The sequence below is a fragment of the Pseudochaenichthys georgianus genome, chromosome 11 (assembly GCF_902827115.2).
Source record: "Pseudochaenichthys georgianus chromosome 11, fPseGeo1.2, whole genome shotgun sequence".
NCBI classification, from domain to species: Eukaryota; Metazoa; Chordata; class Actinopteri; order Perciformes; family Channichthyidae; genus Pseudochaenichthys; species Pseudochaenichthys georgianus.
The window spans coordinates 30,812,307-30,837,888 of record NC_047513.1 but is presented as its reverse complement, the minus strand read 5'-3'; the positions used below and the strand labels follow the sequence as shown (position 1 = coordinate 30,837,888).

Genomic DNA, 25,582 nt, shown 5'->3' with positions numbered 1-25,582 from the left:
GTATATCAGTATGTAGTGTCTCTACTTTAAAGAGTCCTCTCCTGCTGATGTTCAGGTGTATATCAGTATGTAGTGTCTCTACTTTAAAGAGTCCTCTCCTGCTGATGTTCAGGTGTATATCAGTATGTAGCGTCTCTACTTTAAAGAGTCCTCTCCTGATGATGTTCAGGTGTATATCAGTATGTAGTGTCTCTACTTTAAAGAGTCCTCTCCTGCTGATGTTCAGGTGTATATCAGTATGTAGCGTCTCTACTTTAAAGAGTCCTCTCCTGCTGATGTTCAGGTGTATATCAGTATGTAGTGTCTCTACTTTAAAGAGTCCTCTCCTGCTGATGTTCAGGTGTATATCAGTATGTAGTGTCTCTACTTTAAAGAGTCCTCTCCTCCTGATGTTCAGGTGTATATCAGTATGTAGTGTCTCTACTTTAAAGAGTCCTCTCCTGCTGATGTTCAGGTGTATATCAGTATGTAGTGTCTCTTCATGTCTCCATGCTTTAATATTCAAAAAGCTCTTTATTTTTCTCATACTGTCTGTGCTGCAGCTCCTCTTTTCACCCTCTGTCTGAAACCAAAGCCCAGTCTGCTCTGATTGGTTAACTGGCCGGCTCTGTTGTGATTGGTCAACCGCGTAAAGATGTCCCGCCCCTTAGCCTATCAAGTTCAATGTGTTGGAGCGTTTGCCAATATAGTGTGTGGGAGAGAAACTCCCTCTGGAAGGAACACAGGGAAGTTAGCCTTTGAAGACCATTTACATGCACTAAAAACTATATACCACACTACAGGAAGTGGAAAACCCCGTAATAGGGCACCTTAAAAAAAAAAAAAAAGGAATATATCATTCCCAGGTTCAGTGATTTGATTCCCATTGACATCCACATTATACTGAACCCCTTATTTCCACAGTAGGAAGACTACAGTATTTAGTATGCTATAAATGGCGTTGGATAACAGCATCAGCTAAATAAACGGTATCACTCGTTTCACAGCATCTCTCGAGTCTGCGTCTCCAGTTCAGAGTAATGTGTGGTCTGACAGCTGAACATTACTGTCGTCATGCATCTCCCTGTGAAGGTACAGCGAGGGTCCTTATTAAGAAACCCCTGACAGGAAGTGGGTGGATGTGTTAGCACCCGCCTGTCAGGGTGTCTACATCTCTCTCTGTGTGTGTGTGTGTGTGTGTGTGTGTGTGTGTGTGTGTGTGTGTGTGTGTGTGTGTGTGTGTGTGTGTGTGTGTGTGTGTGTGTGTGTGTGTGTGTGTGTGTGTGTGTGTGTCAGGCCACTGCTGCCGCCATTACAGCATATTAAAGTGAAAGGTCTCCACGACAGATACAGCCTTATGAATAAAACGTTATTTACTTGTCGACTAGAATAAATATAAAAACGTGCATTCGTGGCATCTCTTGACCTAACATCAGAAAAATACAAACACACTTACATTCTCATTTACTCAAACAGGCATTTCCATCCTTAATTAAATCAGATAAAAATAATGAAGGCACTTTGTACACTTCAGTTTCCTATTGTGCTGTACCTGCCTCCATTATATGTGCAAATGTACTTTAACGATTACTTCCAGAGGGTTAGACAAGAACATCGATACCAATCGTCTGTGCAAAAACAAATTAATCAAATGGAAAACGTGGTGGTGATTTCTGAGCTCTCGGGGTGTGTGTCGCTGTCCCATCGAAACGAGAGGACTATCAATCCTCTCGTTTACCTCTCGGCAAGAAAATAGATTCTCCAAAATGTCAAACTGCGAGCGAATCCTTCTACAGGCACCGTGTCCTCACTTCGAAGGATTCTCCTCCTCGATATGAACAGATTGACACTCGTGAAATACAAGAACAGTTATATTTACAAAACCGGGACCCTGAGCTTCAGATATGCTGAATAAAACATCTCCAGCTTTGAGTTCATCGTTTTGAAGTTCTGAGCTCGATGCATTTGGTCTGCAAGTATGTTCGAATGGTCTAAATCCAGAAGCCGGACCTCTCCATGGTTCCTCTCTCCAGAAGTTGGTGCTGCTCCGGTGGGTTTTGCTCGCTGCCTGCTCTGGTTTCCTGCCTCTCTCTGTAGGACCTTTTCTTGTGCTGCGAGCGAAGAGGACGTCTCTCTGAGGGAGGAAGACTCTGAGGATGTTTGGGAAGATGATGAGGAGGTCTGAGCTGCTGTCTCTGAGGTTCAGGGCAGCTCCTTGAGGATTCAGCGGAACTTCTCGGGGACTCGGCGTGGTTCCTTGGAGGTTCGGCGTAGCTTCTCGGAGGTTCAGCGTAGCTTCTCGGAGGTTCAGCGTAGTTCCTTGGAGGTTCGGCGGAACTTCTTGTAGCTTCTGTGTAGCTTCTTGGAGGTTCAGCGTAGTTCCTTGGAGCTTCAGCGTAGCTTCTTGTAGCTTCTGTGTAGCTTCTTGGAGGTTCAGCGTAGTTCCTTGTAGCTTCGGCGTAGCTTCTTGGAGGTTCGGCGTAGCTTCTTGTAGCTTCTGTGTAGCTTCTTGGAGGTTCAGCGTAGCTTCTCGGAGGCTCAGCGTAGCTTCTTGTAGCTTCAGCATACCGAGGGGGAGCAGCTTCCTCAATCGGCCTCACCAAATGTATCTACAAACACAGAAAGCCTTTTTTCTTAAACCAAATTGCTCTATTGAAAACCATTCTTAACCCTGGCACCTCGCACCAGGGAAGTTTCTTGACTTTGTAAAGTTAATGTTGGCTGTCTTGAAATATACTACATTATTCATTGGGAGTTTTTGGTAGAGTTGAACAAACCAAAAACAAAATCACGTTCACCCGATGACCATTATAGCATCATGAATTGTATTATACTATGTTGAGTCAACACTTAAAATGTGATCAGTCCTACTAATGTTTTAAGATGTACCACAACGAGGGTAATAAATCATTCTAATTCCAAGCAGACATGTTTGTCCTCAACTTACATCGAAGCAACTTGTCTTAACACGAGGCTCGGCAGCACAGTGTGTGTTTGAGCAGAACTCTCACCGATCTGCCAAAGTCCCTCTTCCTCTTCCTGTTCGGGCAGCCAGGTAAACCCAGGAACGAGACGCAGGCAGCAGAGCAGCGGGCCGAAAACACCATCTGGATCACACAGGTCACGATGAGAGGCACCCAGAGGATCAGAGTGGTGCTCTGCAGAGAGACAGAGGCGTGGGGTGAGCTGCAGACACCAGCTGGACCATAAGCAGCAGGATACAGTGAGGGTAATGATGCGATGAAGAACCCTATTTTCCCTCAGGCGGCTGTGGAGCAAAAGCAGAGCAGTGTGTCTGGGACTTTGCCGAGGAGAGTCTGCAGAAGGTTTCAAAGTGTTCAGAGGGAATTGCCAGCGGATGTTTGTGAGGTGGGTTGGTTTGCAGACCACAAAAGAGAATTAATGATTATAGTTTGAAAGTTTTCTTTGGTATCCAGAATAAAATATGCAGGAAGCACTAAAGAAAAACGACCTTGCAGAAGCATCGTTAGTGCCTCTGAGCAGCCGTGAGTATCAGAACCAGAAGCCCAAACATGCTTTCAGGCGATGTAACCGGGCCGCTGGGAGCCATGTTGGAGGGTCCCCTGCTAATGGGAAACTGGGAGGGAACACAACAACAAAGGAAGCAACTTCTGTACTGATAGCAAGTTTCTGGGTAAAGGATAACTGGTTTATTATTATATTAGGTCATCATTTTTAACCATTACATGTGAGGTCCAACGAAAGAGAGCACTCCCAAAATGATAACAAAAACATCTTCCGTACTTTTCGGACTATAAACCGCGACTTTTCCCCCCCATTTTTTGTGTGCAGCTAACGGCCACTAGGGGACCTCCTAAATCTATGGATTTTACAGGTCAAATTAACCACCTTTAACTCTACGGGCTCTAGGACCGGTCCGCGCCCGCCACCTCTAAGCGGCGGCCTCCAGCAGGAAAAGCTGGAGGCCGGAAAAGAGAGAGACAGGTAGCGCGCCAAAGTAAAAGTGGAACCGAGAGACGGAACCGAGAGACAGAACGAGAGCAAGACAGACGGACAATTTAGCTGCTGCGGCTTATATTCAGGTGCGCTTTATAGTCCGAAAAGTACGGTAATTACAGGAATACTGAAAAGACTATTTGGACGCTACTGTAGTTCCTCTACCAAATTAGTTCGGCTGAGGTTTGTTTTAAAGCACGTCTGATTGTCTCACTCCCTCTCTTTTTGCAGTGAGGATTGGGATTTGGCAAACGAACCTTTTAAACCCAAGAAGAGTCTTTGAACAGAGCGTGGATGACCGTTTCAGTTCCACGTCAGGTCGATATGTCAAGAAAGGTATAGCTTATATAATATTGTTAAAAGAGCTTTCACTTCCAACTAATTATTTAAGGTTGGCCTTTCTTTAAAGGTGGATAAAATAAATCTACGCTAATGTGCTGGTTCTCTCTACCACCGCACCTATCTCTTATATCTTATCCAACCTATTTTATTTGAATGTAAGTGACCTCCGTATTTTGACAGCTGCACACAAGCTACCGTCAGCACGAAGAGTCTTACATCATAACCATATTTGCTTTGCTACATTAGCTTCAGGACTATTTGGTTAATTAAAAGATTGCGAGGTTAAATCCACAATATGAAATCGTACCACCCTATGTCCTGCTTGAATACACTTCTATTTATCTGTGGTTAATACGAATGTCTTGTGATGCTGCAAACGCGCAGATTGCACGGCAGCTGTCTCCGATTGGAAAACAAATACTGTCTGTGTTATGCATCCGTCTAATGCTGTGTTGTGCGACTAATGGCAGACGCTGAACTGTAATTTAAAAGCTACTGGGGCAGAACTAGCATTGACCTCCTTGCATTGACCAGTTTAAGACAAAGGTCACCTCACAAACTGCAGACTACTTGGCCGTGATGAAATGCCCCAGTGTTGCAGATGTGTGTGTGCAGCTGCTGAGTCTGAACGGGCCTGACAGTCCGTCTGTGGCACCGGAGAGACAGGGGCAGGACAGCTTTCTGCCCCAATGTGACAGACTGAACACACACACACACACACACACACACACACACACACACACACACACACACACACACACACACACACACACACACACACACACACACACACACACACACACACACACACACACACACACACACACACACACACACACACACACACACACACACACACACACACACACACACACACACACACCTGTTTAAAGAGCTGCTGCAGAAAAACTCACAGTTTGTGCCTTTTAATGTATATATTTTCCATATTTAAAATTTGTATTATATCCTTATTTCTTTTCTTAAATATATTTTGTATATGTTTTATTTTTTTTTTCTATTTTTTGCACTGTTTTTATTAATGTTATGTCCTAAGTATATTATATATGAAATGGAAACAGAAGCTTACTTTAGATAAGCTGACTGAGAGTTGCAAGCTTACCAGTAGCGAGCAAATAAAACGAAATAAAACAAATATAACCGTGGGATTATTACGGACACAAACAGGCTTTTTCACATAAAGAGTAATAAATAAAGTTACCAAAACGTCATAATAGCAGAAAATGACGTATATATGCATTGTTGGAGGAGCATGAAATTGTCCTTACCAAAACTACACTCTAGTTATTTTGCATATAACAATAAAGCCTTTTAAATCTAGACCCCAGCATCTGTCACACACTCACGTAGATACGCGTGGGGTCAAAAGGACACTCGTTGGTGATGCTGGAGTAGCCAATAGCGTCGGGGAAGCGGCAGTGCGTCAGGAGGCTCCGCCCATCGTGAAGGATGGTCCTCACCATGGAGACCAACAGACCAATGGCCGAGGCCGCCGCCGTTAGAGAAGCAACTACTCCGACAGTGAGAAGTGACCACGTCTGTGAGAGGAGGGAAGAAAGACAATCAGCGATCAAACCCTGAGGGCTGAGAAGATTAAGATGTAACGACGATAAAAGGACAGCAAAGATTAAAACAATAGTAATACAGACAGAACACATTTAATCTAAAGCAGCATTAACAACATGACATATGGCTTTGAAGCTAAATGCAAGGATGAATGAAAAGAAGAAAAAAAGTACGCTTTGTGACCATTTAAACAATGTCATGTCCAATCCACTTTATTTCTATAGCACATATCAAAAACAGAGGGTTTACCAAAGTGCTTCACAGCAAACATAACATTATAATATTACAATAATAGATAAAAGGCACACATAAGAATGAATACAAGGTACACAAAGGCTATGGACAGACAATAAAAGCATAACAATCGATAAAACAGCTCAGACTGACTCGAAAGTGAGGGGAAAGCGGTGGGTCTTCAGCCGGGACTTAAAAGTTTGGTGGGCGACAATTTGACATGGGGAGGGCAGGTCGTTCCCGAGAAGGCTCGGTCTCCCCCGGTCTCTTTCTTGGTTTTACGGACCACTAGCAGCAGCTGATCAGCCGACCTCAAAGCCCTGGAGGGGGTGTACACCTTTAGGAGGTCGGAGATGTACTGAGGGGCAGGGCCGTCCCTCCCTACAGGCCGATTCACTGCGTGGAGCCTCTTCTTGCGGAGGGAGCCTCATCTTGCGGAGGGGGCCTCTTCTTGCGGAGGGGGCCTCACCTTGCGGAGGGGGCCTCGCCTCGCCTTGCGGAGGGGGCCTCATCTCGCGGAGGGGGCCTCATCTCGCGGAGGGGGCCTCACCTTGCGGAGGGGGCCTCATCTTGCGGAGGGGGCCTCGCCTTGCGGAGGGGGCCTCGCCTTGCGGAGGGGGCCTCATCTTGCGGAGGGGGCCTCGCCTTGCGGAGGGGGCCTCGCCTTGCGGAGGGGGCCTCATCTTGCAGAGGGGGCCTCGCCTTGCGGAGGGGGCCTCATCTCGCGGAGGGGGCCTCACCTCGCGGAGGGGGCCTCACCTTGCGGAGGGGGCCTCATCTCGCGGAGGGGGCCTCACCTCGCGGAGGGGGCCTCATCTTACGGAGGGGGCCTCATCTCGCGGAGGGGGCCTCAACTGAGCCGAAAATACGGCGTACCTATGCGGCACGGTCTCGAGCACGAGGCTCCACTAGCACCCCCCCGGTCGACGCTCGCGAAACAGAGGGCCTCGTCATATAACTCTGCGTGGGGCCAGTGGCGGCCCTGTTGAGGGGCCAGCCCATTAAGCAATTTAAAAACATACAATAACATCTTAAATGAACTCTAAAATGGACGACAGGAAGCCGGTGGAGGGAAGCCAGGGGTGGGGTGATGGGCTCATGCTTGCGTGTTCATGTCAGCATACTGTGAGCTTACCATGGGAATCTTCGACCATGAACAAATATTTAAATATCAACAGCGTCATCCTTTAAAGAGGCCCTATTTGTTTAGTTTTCTCTTTCCTGTAGTGTGTTATATTATGAATGTTTCTGTGCATGGAAATGGTCTGCAAAGTCTTAAATCCTAAAGTGACATCACTATGTAACACTTGTGCTCCGATTTGCGAGCCCTACAACCTTTGTGTACGTGAAAGGCGAAGAAGCGGGACACCTTTGAGCGGTTTCTTGGTTAAGCCTGTGACACAATATTTGTATCGACAAAACTACACTGTAGCTATGTTCGTCTGACAAATAAAGAACCTTGAACTAATATTATCCAAGTAAGTTGTCGCAGCATTTGAAATTAAAGCTATCAGCTATGAGCAATTAGAAAGGTGGGAAGAAAAGCAGCCTTTCCCTTAATAGGTTTACAGAGGGTGAGACATAGCTACAGACATTTAAAAATCACTTTGTGAGTCGTCGAAACTGGATTAGAAATAATACAGGAGACAGATTACAACGTGCAGAAGCCAGGTCATGTGATACAGGTGTGGACATCAAGAAAGGGAGTGTTGAGATGACTTGTTATTAATGCATATGTAATGCCTTGATGGGTAAGATAACAGGTTGCTAGGTTTGCCCAGTTTACATTTGATCTGCCGACAATGGGAGCAGGGAGCGGTTAGCAGAGGCAGGTTTGGCCGGGCGTACTCATTCGCTGCTCGTCAGTCCCGTCTGACAGCTGACTGAGTAAACAGAGGAAAGCGGAAACCACGCTGCACCATGGGAAAGAGACACGAGAGGAAAACAAGGACTATTCCTGCTCCTCACACACCTGCTGGCTGCATGCAAGAGCTGGGACTAAAGCGTGAACATATCAAAGAGAAAGCAAGTGTGCAGGGAGACCAACGATAACACGGTTGATAGGAAAACGCAATACTAACCAGGCCTTTGTTCTTCTTGTTTTTAGCCAGGAGAATAGCCAGAATGCCAACGACGATTCCCTGCAGAGACAAGACGGATACGTTTTAAAGAATAATCATATCACTGCTTGCAACACATATGATTGTATTCTCATCCAGTCTGAGGCACACAAGTTAAAAGATGAAGTATCTGAGCTGTGTCGTCACTACAAGTATTTCAGAAAAGTCTTTGAGGTCCTTTGAAATATGTTTTTGAAAGCTTGAAGAAAGAAAAACACCCTTTAACTCATGTCTTCCATATTGGCTGATTACTCTCCGACTCTAACATATCTCCTTTTCTTCCTTTATTAAAAGTGACATACCATTAAATATATGTTTTTTGTTCTGGAGGAATTGGATTGAGACCACTATTTCTTAAGCATGGTCCAACGTTAAAGTCATACTGAAGGGATTCATAAGGAAATATTTGCTATTTTAAAAACGTATTGTATAGGAATCTGGTTTTACAAGCAGCCAGTGGAGTAAAAGCCCGCTATATTGATTTTAGTATTAAGAACATTTCTACAGTACTTAGTGATCAATTCTATGAACATTTTAGATGCATGTGTAGCTTGTGGTCTGCGAGGTTCAAACATATCCCTGCTCAAAATACTAAAACTTGACATTACACATCTGATAAAACAGCACCGATATGAAAATGCTTTCCTTTGATGTCCTAAACGAAAGTAGAATGTAGAATACGTTTTGTATTTTAGTTATCCTTCTCGCAGTCTCACGGCATTTCGTGTTATAGTCACGAAATTAATTTAATCTATTGATTAATTTTCCCCTTTTTTTCGTGTCACACAGAACGATTTTAAAAGCAATGTATTTCTATTGGTAGTAGACCGGAAGCTGTGGGGTTCATAAAAACATGTTCTTACTCAATATCAAGCCACGATTATTGTTTTTATTTTAAATTGATAATGTCGGACTTTTCTTTCCGTCCGTGAGGAAAAGAAATGGCTCAGAGCCTCAGAATACTGAAATCTGTATTTTTGTAATATTTTTTTCCTTCTAATTTGTTATGATCTGGCACGAAACACACTACCAATAGAAATACATTGCTTTCAAAATCGTTCTGTGTGACACGAAAAAAAGGGGGAAATCGTGTTGGTGAACACGAATTAAGATTCATTTTGTGACTATAACACGAAATGCCGACACTGGGTTGATCCTTCATAATATTGCAGAAGATAACCGCCCTTCTTGCTATTTCAGTTTCACCTCACAGGCCATAAGACTACTAAACACCTGCACTTTGAAAGAACATACATAACATTCATCTGTTTGCAATATTCCAATTAATTGTAGAATATATTGTGAACTATTTCTATTCCATTTTATTTGATTTACTTGCACTAGTATCCGTTTTATTGTGTTGCACTGTTGGAGGAGCCTGTGACCTAAGATGTTCATTGACACTGTAGCTATGTACACACATGACAATAAAAGCCTTGAAACGATTTGAAGGATGAGTATGAATCTCCTGCACTCACCACGAGTCCGGAGGTGAGGGCCACCACGTTGGAGATGGCGTACTCCATGGCGCGTGCCTGCTTGTGGAAGTTGATGTGTCGGAGAACCACGCCGTGCACCAGCGCTCCCAACAGGAAGTTCATGTGACCGATGAGGACCATGCTCAGACCCATCTTCATCATGGGCTGAGGCTCCTCCAGGCTGGCACAACACATTCCTGAGGAAGAGGAGTTCATGCGGCAATATTTAGAAATCCAGAGAGTTCCTTTCACGTGATGTTACGCCATCCATTGTATTGATCCGAGAGACAGGAGCCAGGTCAAAACCACAGCAGAGATGCCACTTGTATTAATGATTAGCTGCTGAGTATACAGTTCACACTGTCCCAAAGAAGACAGTCAAGAACAAAATGAACTGAAACTAAATATATTAATGTAATAAAGTCAAACGCTGGAGGGAAGATGATGGATATAACGCAACGTCTGCTGCATGCTATCTATGAATCAAACAGATCAAGAGATGTAAAGTTATGCGGCATTTAACGGGAAAAGCAACTCGGGTTTCCCGCAAATTAACAATTCAAATTAATCTTAAAACCTACATTTCATAATACACAGACACCCAGCATAGCAACTGGCATCCAACAGGTAACAATCTAAAGACAAAGGTGTGTCTTGACTTAACATAAATAAGGTTAGTTGACTTGTTTATTTGAGAGATATCTCAATTTTAACCTGCTCCCACCTTCACATTTGACAAGACAGTTTCACAACTAAATATTTGATCAATCATTACTCACACAGTGACATTCACACTTTTACTGCGACAACCCCATGCAGAGGAGAGGAGACAGTTAGCACATTTACACTTCTCAGATACGGTCACCATGTGGACCGGAGCATGTGTTCAAAAAAGAAAAGCACTACTAACCTACTCAGCATTTACAAGTGTCCAAAATAACATTTGATTTAAAATAACGTAACATATGGTACCAGGACTTTGATACAGGCCTTTTTACGTTATGTTTGCACACTGCTAGAAATGTCAGCTTTTCACGAGTCCAAATATACACACATATAGGATTAATAATGCCTTTTTAAGCTTTCGTCACGAGATACTCATCCTCTCCAGATTGGAACCACTCCACCACACCCAAACAAACAATCACATGACTGTAATTGACATACATGTAAATCGGCTTCAAACCCATAGTGTGTTTCTTAATATTCACCTGTACCAGCCATCTCTGTTGGGTCACCATTCAGTTAAAGTGTCGGTGGAGGATCGAGCGTGGATATTATCAGCGTGTCCTCTCCAAACATCAGCTCCTCTCTGAACCTGACAGACAGTGACACTTCTGAGGCTTTTCAAAATAAGATAAGAGTTATCTAAATGTGTCACTAAACGTGTAATCTTGATAAACCCATTATGCATACTGTACTTGTCAATCAATCTGAGAGGCATTTCGAACCGGTGTATGTAATAGGCCCGGTAGCTAAATGTCCTCAAGATATTACAGTAGTTTGGAAAATGGCAATAATTGTTTTAAAAATAATTGAATTCAAGACTTGACTATTCATCGACATCTTCAGTAAATATTTAAAACACGTTCTCATCAACCAAATACCACTTGCATATTCTCGAAAAGTCCTTCTTAAAAAAACAACATGTGCGTGCTTTTATTTTGAAAACAAAGCTGATTACCCCTTATCACTCGATTAAATGTCGACACATGTTCGCACCTGTGTTTGAGTAGAACAACTATTGACATGCTTTATATATTAACCGAGAATACTACACTCCAGTCAACTCAATGTATTCATAATGTTATTTTTAACATTACAACGTTATTTTTGCTCAATGTAGGCCTAACATTAACCCATTGTATTAAGCCCGGTGGTAACACCTGGATCGATGCCTGGGAAACACATCCCAGACACATTCTCTTTTTTAACATCGATGACTAGGTAAGTATCAGAAATCAATCAATCAAGTTAAGGAACATTTTATCAGGACACAATGCATGCTCACATAATGTCAATTTTGGGAGGGATCATTGCAATGTTGTTTTGATTCTACACTTTCATTTCTTTCATTTCAAACCTTTATTTAACCAGATTGGTCCCATTGAGATCATGGATCTTTTTTTCAAGGGAGACCTGCAGCATATCGGTTCCACACGAAACATAAAACAATAAAGGACATTATACATTATATTTACAGGATACATTTACATAGTTATAGACATTTACAAGTGCCCATAGTATCAACGAGCATTTCATTTAGCCTAGCTTTAAAAACATGCAGAGGAATGAGATTGCTCAGTTTCAAATCTTGCTGAAGATTGTTCCAAGCAAGTGGAGCTGCGCACATAAAAGCTGTCTTACCTAAGACAGTCCTTGCTCTTGGCACATCTAACAAGACCACATCATGCGACCTCAGACAATAGCTGCTTGCAACTCTCTGTGTTATCAGAGAGCAGATATAATACGGGAGTTTACCCAACAAAGCTTTATAAATAAACTTGTACCAGTGACTGAGCCTCTTTACAGTAAGTGATGGCAGACCTGCCTTGGTACAGGGTACAGTGATGAGTACGTGCTTTACAATTTGTGACAAATCTCAGTGCGCTGATAGGCGGCATGTAACTTGCTCAGGCAATACACTTGATCGTGTAGTATGCCTTTGGTGCCACCAGGTGGAGAAATGGCATCATTAGAGTAGAAGTAAATATTAATACCCATGAATGGATTTGCTGTGGTTTTATTTTGTTGCAAAAACTTTATTTTCAGTTCTTTGACATTCTTGTGTTTGAGAATACGGGAAACAAACATTGTCCGTTTTGGTTATGACAAGAGGTCATACATATTAGGCAATCCTCAAGTATTCCCTTTCATTGAAATGATGTATGCGAAAAACACTCTTTTTAGGCTGCAATATTTATTACACTCAGCGAAAAACGTTAACTTTGGATTGTACAGTATATGTCAAAATACAATATATTTATAATACATATAAAAGCATACAATTATTAATACCCACAATGAGGAAAAATGATCATTAGTTTAATACAAATGGTGATTTATTTTACTGTGTTTCCAGCTACAATATAAAAGATGACTTGCAGCCATTTCAGTTCAGGTTACGGCGGACCTTCATTATAGACGAGGTATGGACCAAGCTTACCAGTAGCGAGCAAATAAAACGAAATAAAACAAATATAACCGTGGGATTATTACGGACACAAACAGGCTTTTTCACATAAAGAGTAATAAATAAAGTTACCAAAACGTCATAGCAGAAAATGACGTATATATGCATTGTTGGAGGAGCATGAAATTGTCCTTACCAAAACTACACTCTAGTTATTTTGCATATAACAATAAAGCCTTTTAAATCTAGACCCCAGCATCTGTCACACACTCACGTAGATACGCGTGGGGTCAAAAGGACACTCGTTGGTGATGCTGGAGTAGCCAATAGCGTCGGGGAAGCGGCAGTGCGTCAGGAGGCTCCGCCCATCGTGAAGGATGGTCCTCACCATGGAGACCAACAGACCAATGGCCGAGGCCGCCGCCGTTAGAGAAGCAACTACTCCGACAGTGAGAAGTGACCACGTCTGTGAGAGGAGGGAAGAAAGACAATCAGCGATCAAACCCTGAGGGCTGAGAAGATTAAGATGTAACGACGATAAAAGGACAGCAAAGATTAAAACAATAGTAATACAGACAGAACACATTTAATCTAAAGCAGCATTAACAACATGACATATGGCTTTGAAGCTAAATGCAAGGATGAATGAAAAGAAGAAAAAAAGTACGCTTTGTGACCATTTAAACAATGTCATGTCCAATCCACTTTATTTCTATAGCACATATCAAAAACAGAGGGTTTACCAAAGTGCTTCACAGCAAACATAACATTATAATATTACAATAATAGATAAAAGGCACACATAAGAATGAATACAAGGTACACAAAGGCTATGGACAGACAATAAAAGCATAACAATCGATAAAACAGCTCAGACTGACTCGAAAGTGAGGGGAAAGCGGTGGGTCTTCAGCCGGGACTTAAAAGTTTGGTGGGCGACAATTTGACATGGGGAGGGCAGGTCGTTCCCGAGAAGGCTCGGTCTCCCCCGGTCTCTTTCTTGGTTTTAGGGACCACTAGCAGCAGCTGATCAGCCGACCTCAAAGCCCTGGAGGGGGTGTACACCTTTAGGAGGTCGGAGATGTACTGAGGGGCAGGGCCGTCCCTCCCTACAGGCCGATTCACTGCGTGGAGCCTCTTCTTGCGGAGGGAGCCTCATCTTGCGGAGGGGGCCTCACCTTGCGGAGGGGGCCTCATCTTGCGGAGGGGGCCTCGCCTTGCGGAGGGGGCCTCGCCTTGCGGAGGGGGCCTCGCCTTGCGGAGGGGGCCTCGCCTTGCGGAGGGGGCCTCATCTCGCGGAGGGGGCCTCATCTCGCGGAGGGGGCCTCACCTTGCGGAGGGGGCCTCGTCTTGCGGAGGGGGCCTCGTCTTGCGGAGGGGGCCTCGTCTTGCGGAGGGGGCCTCGCCTTGCGGAGGGGGCCTCGCCTTGCGGAGGGGGCCTCATCTTGCGGAGGGGGCCTCGCCTTGCGGAGGGGGCCTCATCTCGCGGAGGGGGCCTCACCTTGCGGAGGGGGCCTCATCTCGCGGAGGGGGCCTCACCTCGCGGAGGGGGCCTCATCTTACGGAGGGGGCCTCATCTCGCGGAGGGGGCCTCAACGGGACACCTTTGAGCGGTTTCTTGGTTAAGCCTGTGACACAAGATTTGTATCGACAAAACTACACTGTAGCTCGTCTGACAAATAAAGAACCTTGAACTAATATTAATATTATCCAAGTAAGTTGTCGCAGCATTTGAAATTAAAGCTATCAGCTATGAGCAATTAGAAAGGTGGGAAGAAAAGCAGCCTTTCCCTTAATAGGTTTACAGAGGGTGAGACATAGCTACAGACATTTAAAATCACTTTGTGAGTCGTCGAAACTGGATTAGAAATAATACAGGAGACAGATTACAACGTGCAGAAGCCAGGTCATGTGATACAGGTGTGGACATCAAGAAAGGGAGTGTTGAGATGACTTGTTATTAATGCATATGTAATGCCTTGATGGGTAAGATAACAGGTTGCTAGGTTTGCCCAGTTTACATTTGATCTGCCGACAATGGGAGCAGGGAGCGGTTAGCAGAGGCAGGTTTGGCCGGGCGTACTCATTCGCTGCTCGTCAGTCCCGTCTGACAGCTGACTGAGTAAACAGAGGAAAGCGGAAACCACGCTGCACCATGGGAAAGAGACACGAGAGGAAAACAAGGACTATTCCTGCTCCTCACACACCTGCTGGCTGCATGCAAGAGCTGGGACTAAAGCGTGAACATATCAAAGAGAAAGCAAGTGTGCAGGGAGACCAACGATAACACGGTTGATAGGAAAACGCAATACTAACCAGGCCTTTGTTCTTCTTGTTTTTAGCCAGGAGAATAGCCAGAATGCCAACGACGATTCCCTGCAGAGACAAGACGGATACGTTTTAAAGAATAATCATATCACTGCTTGCAACACATATGATTGTATTCTCATCCAGTCTGAGGCACACAAGTTAAAAGATGAAGTATCTGAGCTGTGTCGTCACTACAAGTATTTCAGAAAAGTCTTTGAGGTCCTTTGAAATATGTTTTTGAAAGCTTGAAGAAAGAAAAACACCCTTTAACTCATGTCTTCCATATTGGCTGATTACTCTCCGACTCTAACATATCTCCTTTTCTTCCTTTATTAAAAGTGACATACCATTAAATATATGTTTTTTGTTCTGGAGGAATTGGATTGAGACCACTATTTCTTAAGCATGGTCCAACGTTAAAGTCATACTGAAGGGATTCATAAGGAAATATTTGCTATTTTAAAAACGTATTGTATAGGAATCTGGTTTTACAAGCAGCCAGTGGAGTAAAAGCCCGCTATATTGATTTTAGTATTAAGAACATTTCTACAGTACTTAGTGATCAATTCTATGAACATTTTAGATGCATGTGTAGCTTGTGGTCTGCGAGGTTCAAACATATCCCTGCTCAAAATACTAAAACTTGACATTACACATCTGATAAAACAGCACCGATATGAAAATGCTTTCCTTTGATGTCCTAAACGAAAGTAGAATGTAGAATACGTTTTGTATTTTAGTTATCCTTCTCGCAGTCTCACGGCATTTCGTGTTATAGTCACGAAATTAATTTAATCTATTGATTAATTTTCCCCTTTTTTTCGTGTCACACAGAACGATTTTAAAAGCAATGTATTTCTATTGGTAGTAGACCGGAAGCTGTGGGGTTCATAAAAACATGTTCTTACTCAATATCAAGCCACGATTATTGTTTTTATTTTAAATTGATAATGTCGGACTTTTCTTTCCGTCCGTGAGGAAAAGAAATGGCTCAGAGCCTCAGAATACTGAAATCTGTATTTTTGTAATATTTTTTTCCTTCTAATTTGTTATGATCTGGCACGAAACACACTACCAATAGAAATACATTGCTTTCAAAATCGTTCTGTGTGACACGAAAAAAAGGGGGAAATCGTGTTGGTGAACACGAATTAAGATTCATTTTGTGACTATAACACGAAATGCCGACACTGGGTTGATCCTTCATAATATTGCAGAAGATAACCGCCCTTCTTGCTATTTCAGTTTCACCTCACAGGCCATAAGACTACTAAACACCTGCACTTTGAAAGAACATACATAACATTCATCTGTTTGCAATATTCCAATTAATTGTAGAATATATTGTGAACTATTTCTATTCCATTTTATTTGATTTACTTGCACTAGTATCCGTTTTATTGTGTTGCACTGTTGGAGGAGCCTGTGACCTAAGATGTTCATTGACACTGTAGCTATGTACACACATGACAATAAAAGCCTTGAAACGATTTGAAGGATGAGTATGAATCTCCTGCACTCACCACGAGTCCGGAGGTGAGGGCCACCACGTTGGAGATGGCGTACTCCATGGCGCGTGCCTGCTTGTGGAAGTTGATGTGTCGGAGAACCACGCCGTGCACCAGCGCTCCCAACAGGAAGTTCATGTGACCGATGAGGACCATGCTCAGACCCATCTTCATCATGGGCTGAGGCTCCTCCAGGCTGGCACAACACATTCCTGAGGAAGAGGAGTTCATGCGGCAATATTTAGAAATCCAGAGAGTTCCTTTCACGTGATGTTACGCCATCCATTGTATTGATCCGAGAGACAGGAGCCAGGTCAAAACCACAGCAGAGATGCCACTTGTATTAATGATTAGCTGCTGAGTATACAGTTCACACTGTCCCAAAGAAGACAGTCAAGAACAAAATGAACTGAAACTAAATATATTAATGTAATAAAGTCAAACGCTGGAGGGAAGATGATGGATATAACGCAACGTCTGCTGCATGCTATCTATGAATCAAATAGATCAAGAGATGTAAAGTTATGCGGCATTTAACGGGAAAAGCAACTCGGGTTTCCCGCAAATTAACAATTCAAATTAATCTTAAAACCTACATTTCATAATACACAGACACCCAGCATAGCAACTGGCATAGCAACTGGCATCCAACAGGTAACAATCTAAAGACAAAGGTGTGTCTTGACTTAACATAAATAAGGTTAGTTGACTTGTTTATTTGAGAGATATCTCAATGTTTACCTGCTCCCACCTTCACATTTGACAAGACAGTTTCACAACTAAATATTTGATCAATCATTACTCACACAGTGACATTCACACTTTTACTGCGACAACCCCATGCAGAGGAGAGGAGACAGTTAGCACATTTACACTTCTCAGATACGGTCACCATGTGGACCGGAGCATGTGTTCAAAAAAGAAAAGCACTACTAACCTACTCAGCATTTACAAGTGTCCAAAATAACATTTGATTTAAAATAACGTAACATATGGTACCAGGACTTTGATACAGGCCTTTTTACGTTATGTTTGCACACTGCTAGAAATGTCAGCTTTTCACGAGTCCAAATATACACACATATAGGATTAATAATGCCTTTTTAAGCTTTCGTCACGAGATACTCATCCTCTCCAGATTGGAACCACTCCACCACACCCAAACAAACAATCACATGACTGTAATTGACATACATGTAAATCGGCTTCAAACCCATAGTGTGTTTCTTAATATTCACCTGTACCAGCCATCTCTGTTGGGTCACCATTCAGTTAAAGTGTCGGTGGAGGATCGAGCGTGGATATTATCAGCGTGTCCTCTCCAAACATCAGCTCCTCTCTGAACCTGACAGACAGTGACACTTCTGAGGCTTTTCAAAATAAGATAAGAGTTATCTAAATGTGTCACTAAACGTGTAATCTTGATAAACCCATTATGCATACTGTACTTGTCAATCAATCTGAGAGGCATTTCGAACCGGTGTATGTAATAGGCCCGGTAGCTAAATGTCCTCAAGATATTACAGTAGTTTGGAAAATGGCAATAATTGTTTTAAAAATAATTGAATTCAAGACTTGACTATTCATCGACATCTTCAGTAAATATTTAAAACACGTTCTCATCAACCAAATACCACTTGCATATTCTCGAAAAGTCCTTCTTAAAAAAACAACATGTGCGTGCTTTTATTTTGAAAACAAAGCTGATTACCCCTTATCACTCGATTAAATGTCGACACATGTTCGCACCTGTGTTTGAGTAGAACAACTATTGACATGCTTTATATATTAACCGAGAATACTACACTCCAGTCAACTCAATGTATTCATAATGTTATTTTTAACATTACAACGTTATTTTTGCTCAATGTAGGCCTAACATTAACCCATTGTATTAAGCCCGGTGGTAACACCTGGATCGATGCCTGGGAAACACATCCCAGACACATTCTCTTTTTTAACATCGATGACTAGGTAAGTATCAGAGATCAATCAATCAAGTTAAGGAACATTTTATCAGGACACAATGCATGCTCACATAATGTCAATTTTGGGAGGGATCATTGCAATGTTGTTTTGATTCTACACTTTCATTTCTTTCATTTCAAACCTTTATTTAACCAGATTGGTCCCATTGAGATCATGGATCTTTTTTTCAAGGGAGACCTGCAGCATATCGGTTCCACACGAAACATAAAACAATAAAGGACATTATACATTATATTTACAGGATACATTTACATAGTTATAGACATTTACAAGTGCCCATAGTATCAACGAGCATTTCATTTAGCCTAGCTTTAAAAACATGCAGAGGAATGAGATTGCTCAGTTTCAAATCTTGCTGAAGATTGTTCCAAGCAAGTGGAGCTGCGCACATAAAAGCTGTCTTACCTAAGACAGTCCTTGCTCTTGGCACATCTAATAAGACCACATCATGCGACCTCAGACAATAGCTGCTTGCAACTCTCTGTGTTATCAGAAAGCAGATATAATACGGGAGTTTACCCAACAAAGCTTTATAAATAAACTTGTACCAGTGACTGAGCCTCTTTACAGTAAGTGATGGCAGACCTGCCTTGGTACAGGGTACAGTGATGAGTAAGTGCTTTACAATTTGTGACAAATCTCAGTGCGCTGATAGGCGGCATGTAACTTGCTCAGGCAATACACTTGATCGTGTAGTATGCCTTTGGTGCCACCAGGTGGAGAAATGGCATCATTAGAGTAGAAGTAAATATTAATACCCATGAATGGATTTGCTGTGGTTTTATTTTGTTGCAAAAACTTTATTTTCAGTTCTTTGACATTCTTGTGTTTGAGAATACGGGAAACAAACATTGTCCGTTTTGGTTATGACAAGAGGTCATACATATTAGGCAATCCTCAAGTATTCCCTTTCATTGAAATGATGTATGCGAAAAACACTCTTTTTAGGCTGCAATATTTATTACACTCAGCGAAAAACGTTAACTTTGGATTGTACAGTATATGTCAAAATACAATATATTTATAATACATATAAAAGCATACAATTATTAATACCCACAATGAGGAAAAATGATCATTAGTTTAATACAAATGGTGATTTATTTTACTGTGTTTCCAGCTACAATATAAAAGATGACTTGCAGCCATTTCAGTTCAGGTTACGGCGGACCTTCATTATAGACGAGGTATGGACCAAGCTTACCAGTAGCGAGCAAATAAAACGAAATAAAACAAATATAACCGTGGGATTATTACGGACACAAACAGGCTTTTTCACATAAAGAGTAATAAATAAAGTTACCAAAACGTCATAATAGCAGAAAATGACGTATATATGCATTGTTGGAGGAGCATGAAATTGTCCTTACCAAAACTACACTCTAGTTATTTTGCATATAACAATAAAGCCTTTTAAATCTAGACCCCAGCATCTGTCACACACTCACGTAGATACGCGTGGGGTCAAAAGGACACTCGTTGGTGATGCTGGAGTAGCCAATAGCGTCGGGGAAGCGGCAGTGCATCAGGAGGCTCCGCCCATCGTGAAGGATGGTCCTCACCATGGAGACCAACAGACCAATGGCCGAGGCCGCCGCCGTTAGAGAAGCAACTACTCCGACAGTGAGAAGTGACCACGTCTGTGAGAGGAGGGAAGAAAGACAATCAGCGATCAAACCCTGAGGGCTGAGAAGATTAAGATGTAACGACGATAAAAGGACAGCAAAGATTAAAACAATAGTAATACAGACAGAACACATTTAATCTAAAGCAGCATTAACAACATGACATATGGCTTTGAAGCTAAATGCAAGGATGAATGAAAAGAAGAAAAAAAGTACGCTTTGTGACCATTTAAACAATGTCATGTCCAATCCACTTTATTTCTATAGCACATATCAAAAACAGAGGGTTTACCAAAGTGCTTCACAGCAAACATAACATTATAATATTACAATAATAGATAAAAGGCACACATAAGAATGAATACAAGGTACACAAAGGCTATGGACAGACAATAAAAGCATACAAATCGATAAAACAGCTCAGACTGACTCGAAAGCGAGGGGAAAGCGGTGGGTCTTCAGCCGGGACTTAAAAGTTTGGTGGGCGACAATTTGACATGGGGAGGGCAGGTCGTTCCCGAGAAGGCTCGGTCTCCCCCGGTCTCTTTCTTGGTTTTAGGGACCACTAGCAGCAGCTGATCAGCCGACCTCAAAGCCCTGGAGGGGGTGTACACCTTTAGGAGGTCGGAGATGTACTGAGGGGCAGGGCCGTCCCTCCCTACAGGCCGATTCACTGCATGGGGCCTCATCTTGCGGAGGGGGCCTCGCCTTGCGGAGGGGGCCTCATCTTGCGGAGGGGCCCTCATCTTGCGGAGGGGGCCTCACCTTGCGGAGGGGGCCTCACCTTGCGGAGGGGGCCTCGCCTTGCGGAGGGGCCCTCGCCTCGCGGAGGGGGCCTCACCTCGCGGAGGGGGCCTCGCCTTGCAGAGGGGGCCTCGCCTTGCGGAGGGGGCCTCGCCTTGCGGAGGGGGCCTCGCCTCGCGGAGGGGGCCTCACCTCGCGGAGGGGCCCTCATCTTGCGGAGGGGGCCTCACCTCGCGGAGGGGCCCTCACCTCGCGGAGGGGGCCCTCACCTCGCGGAGGGGGCCCTCACCTCGCGGAGGGGGCCTCACCTTGCGGAGGGGGCCTCACCTTGCGGAGTGGGCCTCAACTGAGCCGAAAATACGGCGTACCTATGCGGCACGGTCTCGAGCACGAGGCTCCACTAGCACCCCCCCGGTCGACGCTCGCGAAACAGAGGGCCTCATCATATAACTCTGCGTGGGGCCAGTGGCGGCCCTGTTGAGGGGCCAGCCCATTAAGCAATTTAAAAACATACAATAACATCTTAAATGAACTCTAAAATGGACGACAGGAAGCCGGTGGAGGGAAGCCAGGGGTGGGGTGATCATGCTTGCGTGTTCATGTCAGCATACTGTGAGCTTACCATGGGAATCTTCGACCATGAACAAATATTTAAATATCAACAGCGTCATCCTTTAAAGAGGCCCTATTTGTTTAGTTTTCTCTTTCCTGTAGTGTGTTATATTATGAATGTTTCTGTGCATGGAAATGGTCTGCAAAGTCTTAAATCCTAAAGTGACATCACTATGTAACACTTGTGCTCCGATTTGCGAGCCCTACAACCTTTGTGTACGTGAAAGGCGAAGAAGCGGGACACCTTTGAGCGGTTTCTTGGTTAAGCCTGTGACACAATATTTGTATCGACAAAACTACACTGTAGCTATGTTCGTCTGACAAATAAAGAACCTTGAACTAATATTATCCAAGTAAGTTGTCGCAGCATTTGAAATTAAAGCTATCAGCTATGAGCAATTAGAAAGGTGGGAAGAAAAGCAGCCTTTCCCTTAATAGGTTTACAGAGGGTGAGACATAGCTACAGACATTTAAAAATCACTTTGTGAGTCGTCGAAACTGGATTAGAAATAATACAGGAGACAGATTACAACGTGCAGAAGCCAGGTCATGTGATACAGGTGTGGACATCAAGAAAGGGAGTGTTGAGATGACTTGTTATTAATGCATATGTAATGCCTTGATGGGTAAGATAACAGGTTGCTAGGTTTGCCCAGTTTACATTTGATCTGCCGACAATGGGAGCAGGGAGCGGTTAGCAGAGGCAGGTTTGGCCGGGCGTACTCATTCGCTGCTCGTCAGTCCCGTCTGACAGCTGACTGAGTAAACAGAGGAAAGCGGAAACCACGCTGCACCATGGGAAAGAGACACGAGAGGAAAACAAGGACTATTCCTGCTCCTCACACACCTGCTGGCTGCATGCAAGAGCTGGGACTAAAGCGTGAACATATCAAAGAGAAAGCAAGTGTGCAGGGAGACCAACGATAACACGGTTGATAGGAAAACGCAATACTAACCAGGCCTTTGTTCTTCTTGTTTTTAGCCAGGAGAATAGCCAGAATGCCAACGACGATTCCCTGCAGAGACAAGACGGATACGTTTTAAAGAATAATCATATCACTGCTTGCAACACATATGATTGTATTCTCATCCAGTCTGAGGCACACAAGTTAAAAGATGAAGTATCTGAGCTGTGTCGTCACTACAAGTATTTCAGAAAAGTCTTTGAGGTCCTTTGAAATATGTTTTTGAAAGCTTGAAGAAAGAAAAACACCCTTTAACTCATGTCTTCCATATTGGCTGATTACTCTCCGACTCTAACATATCTCCTTTTCTTCCTTTATTAAAAGTGACATACCATTAAATATATGTTTTTTGTTCTGGAGGAATTGGATTGAGACCACTATTTCTTAAGCATGGTCCAACGTTAAAGTCATACTGAAGGGATTCATAAGGAAATATTTGCTATTTTAAAAACGTATTGTATAGGAATCTGGTTTTACAAGCAGCCAGTGGAGTAAAAGCCCGCTATATTGATTTTAGTATTAAGAACATTTCTACAGTACTTAGTGATCAATTCTATGAACATTTTAGATGCATGTGTAGCTTGTGGTCTGCGAGGTTCAAACATATCCCTGCTCAAAATACTAAAACTTGACATTACACATCTGATAAAACAGCACCGATATGAAAATGCTTTCCTTTGATGTCCTAAACGAAAGTAGAATGTAGAATACGTTTTGTATTTTAGTTATCCTTCTCGCAGTCTCACGGCATTTCGTGTTATAGTCACGAAATTAATTTAATCTATTGATTAATTTTCCCCTTTTTTTCGTGTCACACAGAACGATTTTAAAAGCAATGTATTTCTATTGGTAGTAGACCGGAAGCTGTGTGGTTCATAAAAACATGTTCTTACTCAATATCAAGCCACGATTATTGTTTTTATTTTAAATTGATAATGTCGGACTTTTCTTTCCGTCCGTGAGGAAAAGAAATGGCTCAGAGCCTCAGAATACTGAAATCTGTATTTTTGTAATATTTTTTTCCTTCTAATTTGTTATGATCTGGCACGAAACACACTACCAATAGAAATACATTGCTTTCAAAATCGTTCTGTGTGACACGAAAAAAGGGGGAAATCGTGTTGGTGAACACGAATTAAGATTCATTTTGTGACTATAACACGAAATGCCGACACTGGGTTGATCCTTCATAATATTGCAGAAGATAACCGCCCTTCTTGCTATTTCAGTTTCACCTCACAGGCCATAAGACTACTAAACACCTGCACTTTGAAAGAACATACATAACATTCATCTGTTTGCAATATTCCAATTAATTGTAGAATATATTGTGAACTATTTCTATTCCATTTTATTTGATTTACTTGCACTAGTATCCGTTTTATTGTGTTGCACTGTTGGAGGAGCCTGTGACCTAAGATGTTCATTGACACTGTAGCTATGTACACACATGACAATAAAAGCCTTGAAACGATTTGAAGGATGAGTATGAATCTCCTGCACTCACCACGAGTCCGGAGGTGAGGGCCACCACGTTGGAGATGGCGTACTCCATGGCGCGTGCCTGCTTGTGGAAGTTGATGTGTCGGAGAACCACGCCGTGCACCAGCGCTCCCAACAGGAAGTTCATGTGACCGATGAGGACCATGCTCAGACCCATCTTCATCATGGGCTGAGGCTCCTCCAGGCTGGCACAACACATTCCTGAGGAAGAGGAGTTCATGCGGCAATATTTAGAAATCCAGAGAGTTCCTTTCACGTGATGTTACGCCATCCATTGTATTGATCCGAGAGACAGGAGCCAGGTCAAAACCACAGCAGAGATGCCACTTGTATTAATGATTAGCTGCTGAGTATACAGTTCACACTGTCCCAAAGAAGACAGTCAAGAACAAAATGAACTGAAACTAAATATATTAATGTAATAAAGTCAAACGCTGGAGGGAAGATGATGGATATAACGCAACGTCTGCTGCATGCTATCTATGAATCAAACAGATCAAGAGATGTAAAGTTATGCGGCATTTAACGGGAAAAGCAACTCGGGTTTCCCGCAAATTAACAATTCAAATTAATCTTAAAACCTACATTTCATAATACACAGACACCCAGCATAGCAACTGGCATAGCAACTGGCATCCAACAGGTAACAATCTAAAGACAAAGGTGTGTCTTGACTTAACATAAATAAGGTTAGTTGACTTGTTTATTTGAGAGATATCTCAATGTTTACCTGCTCCCACCTTCACATTTGACAAGACAGTTTCACAACTAAATATTTGATCAATCATTACTCACACAGTGACATTCACACTTTTACTGCGACAACCCCATGCAGAGGAGAGGAGACAGTTAGCACATTTACACTTCTCAGATACGGTCACCATGTGGACCGGAGCATGTGTTCAAAAAAGAAAAGCACTACTAACCTACTCAGCATTTACAAGTGTCCAAAATAACATTTGATTTAAAATAACGTAACATATGGTACCAGGACTTTGATACAGGCCTTTTTACGTTATGTTTGCACACTGCTAGAAATGTCAGCTTTTCACGAGTCCAAATATACACACATATAGGATTAATAATGCCTTTTTAAGCTTTCGTCACGAGATACTCATCCTCTCCAGATTGGAACCACTCCACCACACCCAAACAAACAATCACATGACTGTAATTGACATACATGTAAATCGGCTTCAAACCCATAGTGTGTTTCTTAATATTCACCTGTACCAGCCATCTCTGTTGGGTCACCATTCAGTTAAAGTGTCGGTGGAGGATCGAGCGTGGATATTATCAGCGTGTCCTCTCCAAACATCAGCTCCTCTCTGAACCTGACAGACAGTGACACTTCTGAGGCTTTTCAAAATAAGATAAGAGTTATCTAAATGTGTCACTAAACGTGTAATCTTGATAAACCCATTATGCATACTGTACTTGTCAATCAATCTGAGAGGCATTTCGAACCGGTGTATGTA

General features: G+C 42.9%; 3 protein-coding genes across 3 annotated transcripts; all 3 read right to left on the bottom strand.

The window, feature by feature from the left end:
- Positions 1–1,329: 1,329 nt before the first annotated feature.
- LOC117455637 (uncharacterized) lies at positions 1,330–11,037 on the bottom strand. The gene is made up of 6 exons (XM_034095208.1): positions 10,927–11,037; positions 9,716–9,912; positions 8,199–8,258; positions 5,664–5,855; positions 2,991–3,137; positions 1,330–2,588 (listed from the first exon to the last, which is right to left on the bottom strand). Exons 1-6 carry the CDS (start codon positions 10,937–10,939, stop codon positions 1,971–1,973), a joined length of 1,227 nt encoding a protein of 408 aa, XP_033951099.1. The 5' UTR covers positions 10,940–11,037; the 3' UTR covers positions 1,330–1,970.
- A 1,464-nt stretch (positions 11,038–12,501) lies between these two features.
- LOC117455638 (keratinocyte-associated protein 3-like) lies at positions 12,502–18,015 on the bottom strand. The gene is made up of 4 exons (XM_034095209.2): positions 17,905–18,015; positions 16,682–16,878; positions 15,165–15,224; positions 12,502–13,314 (listed from the first exon to the last, which is right to left on the bottom strand). The coding sequence occupies exons 1-4, from the start codon at positions 17,915–17,917 to the stop codon at positions 13,111–13,113; spliced, it is 474 nt and encodes a 157-aa protein (XP_033951100.1). The 5' UTR covers positions 17,918–18,015; the 3' UTR covers positions 12,502–13,110.
- A 1,464-nt stretch (positions 18,016–19,479) lies between these two features.
- LOC117454676 (keratinocyte-associated protein 3-like) lies at positions 19,480–25,442 on the bottom strand. Its single transcript, XM_034093797.2, has 4 exons — positions 25,332–25,442; positions 24,109–24,305; positions 22,593–22,652; positions 19,480–20,295 (listed from the first exon to the last, which is right to left on the bottom strand). Exons 1-4 carry the CDS (start codon positions 25,342–25,344, stop codon positions 20,092–20,094), a joined length of 474 nt encoding a protein of 157 aa, XP_033949688.1. The 5' UTR covers positions 25,345–25,442; the 3' UTR covers positions 19,480–20,091.
- Positions 25,443–25,582: the final 140 nt, after the last annotated feature.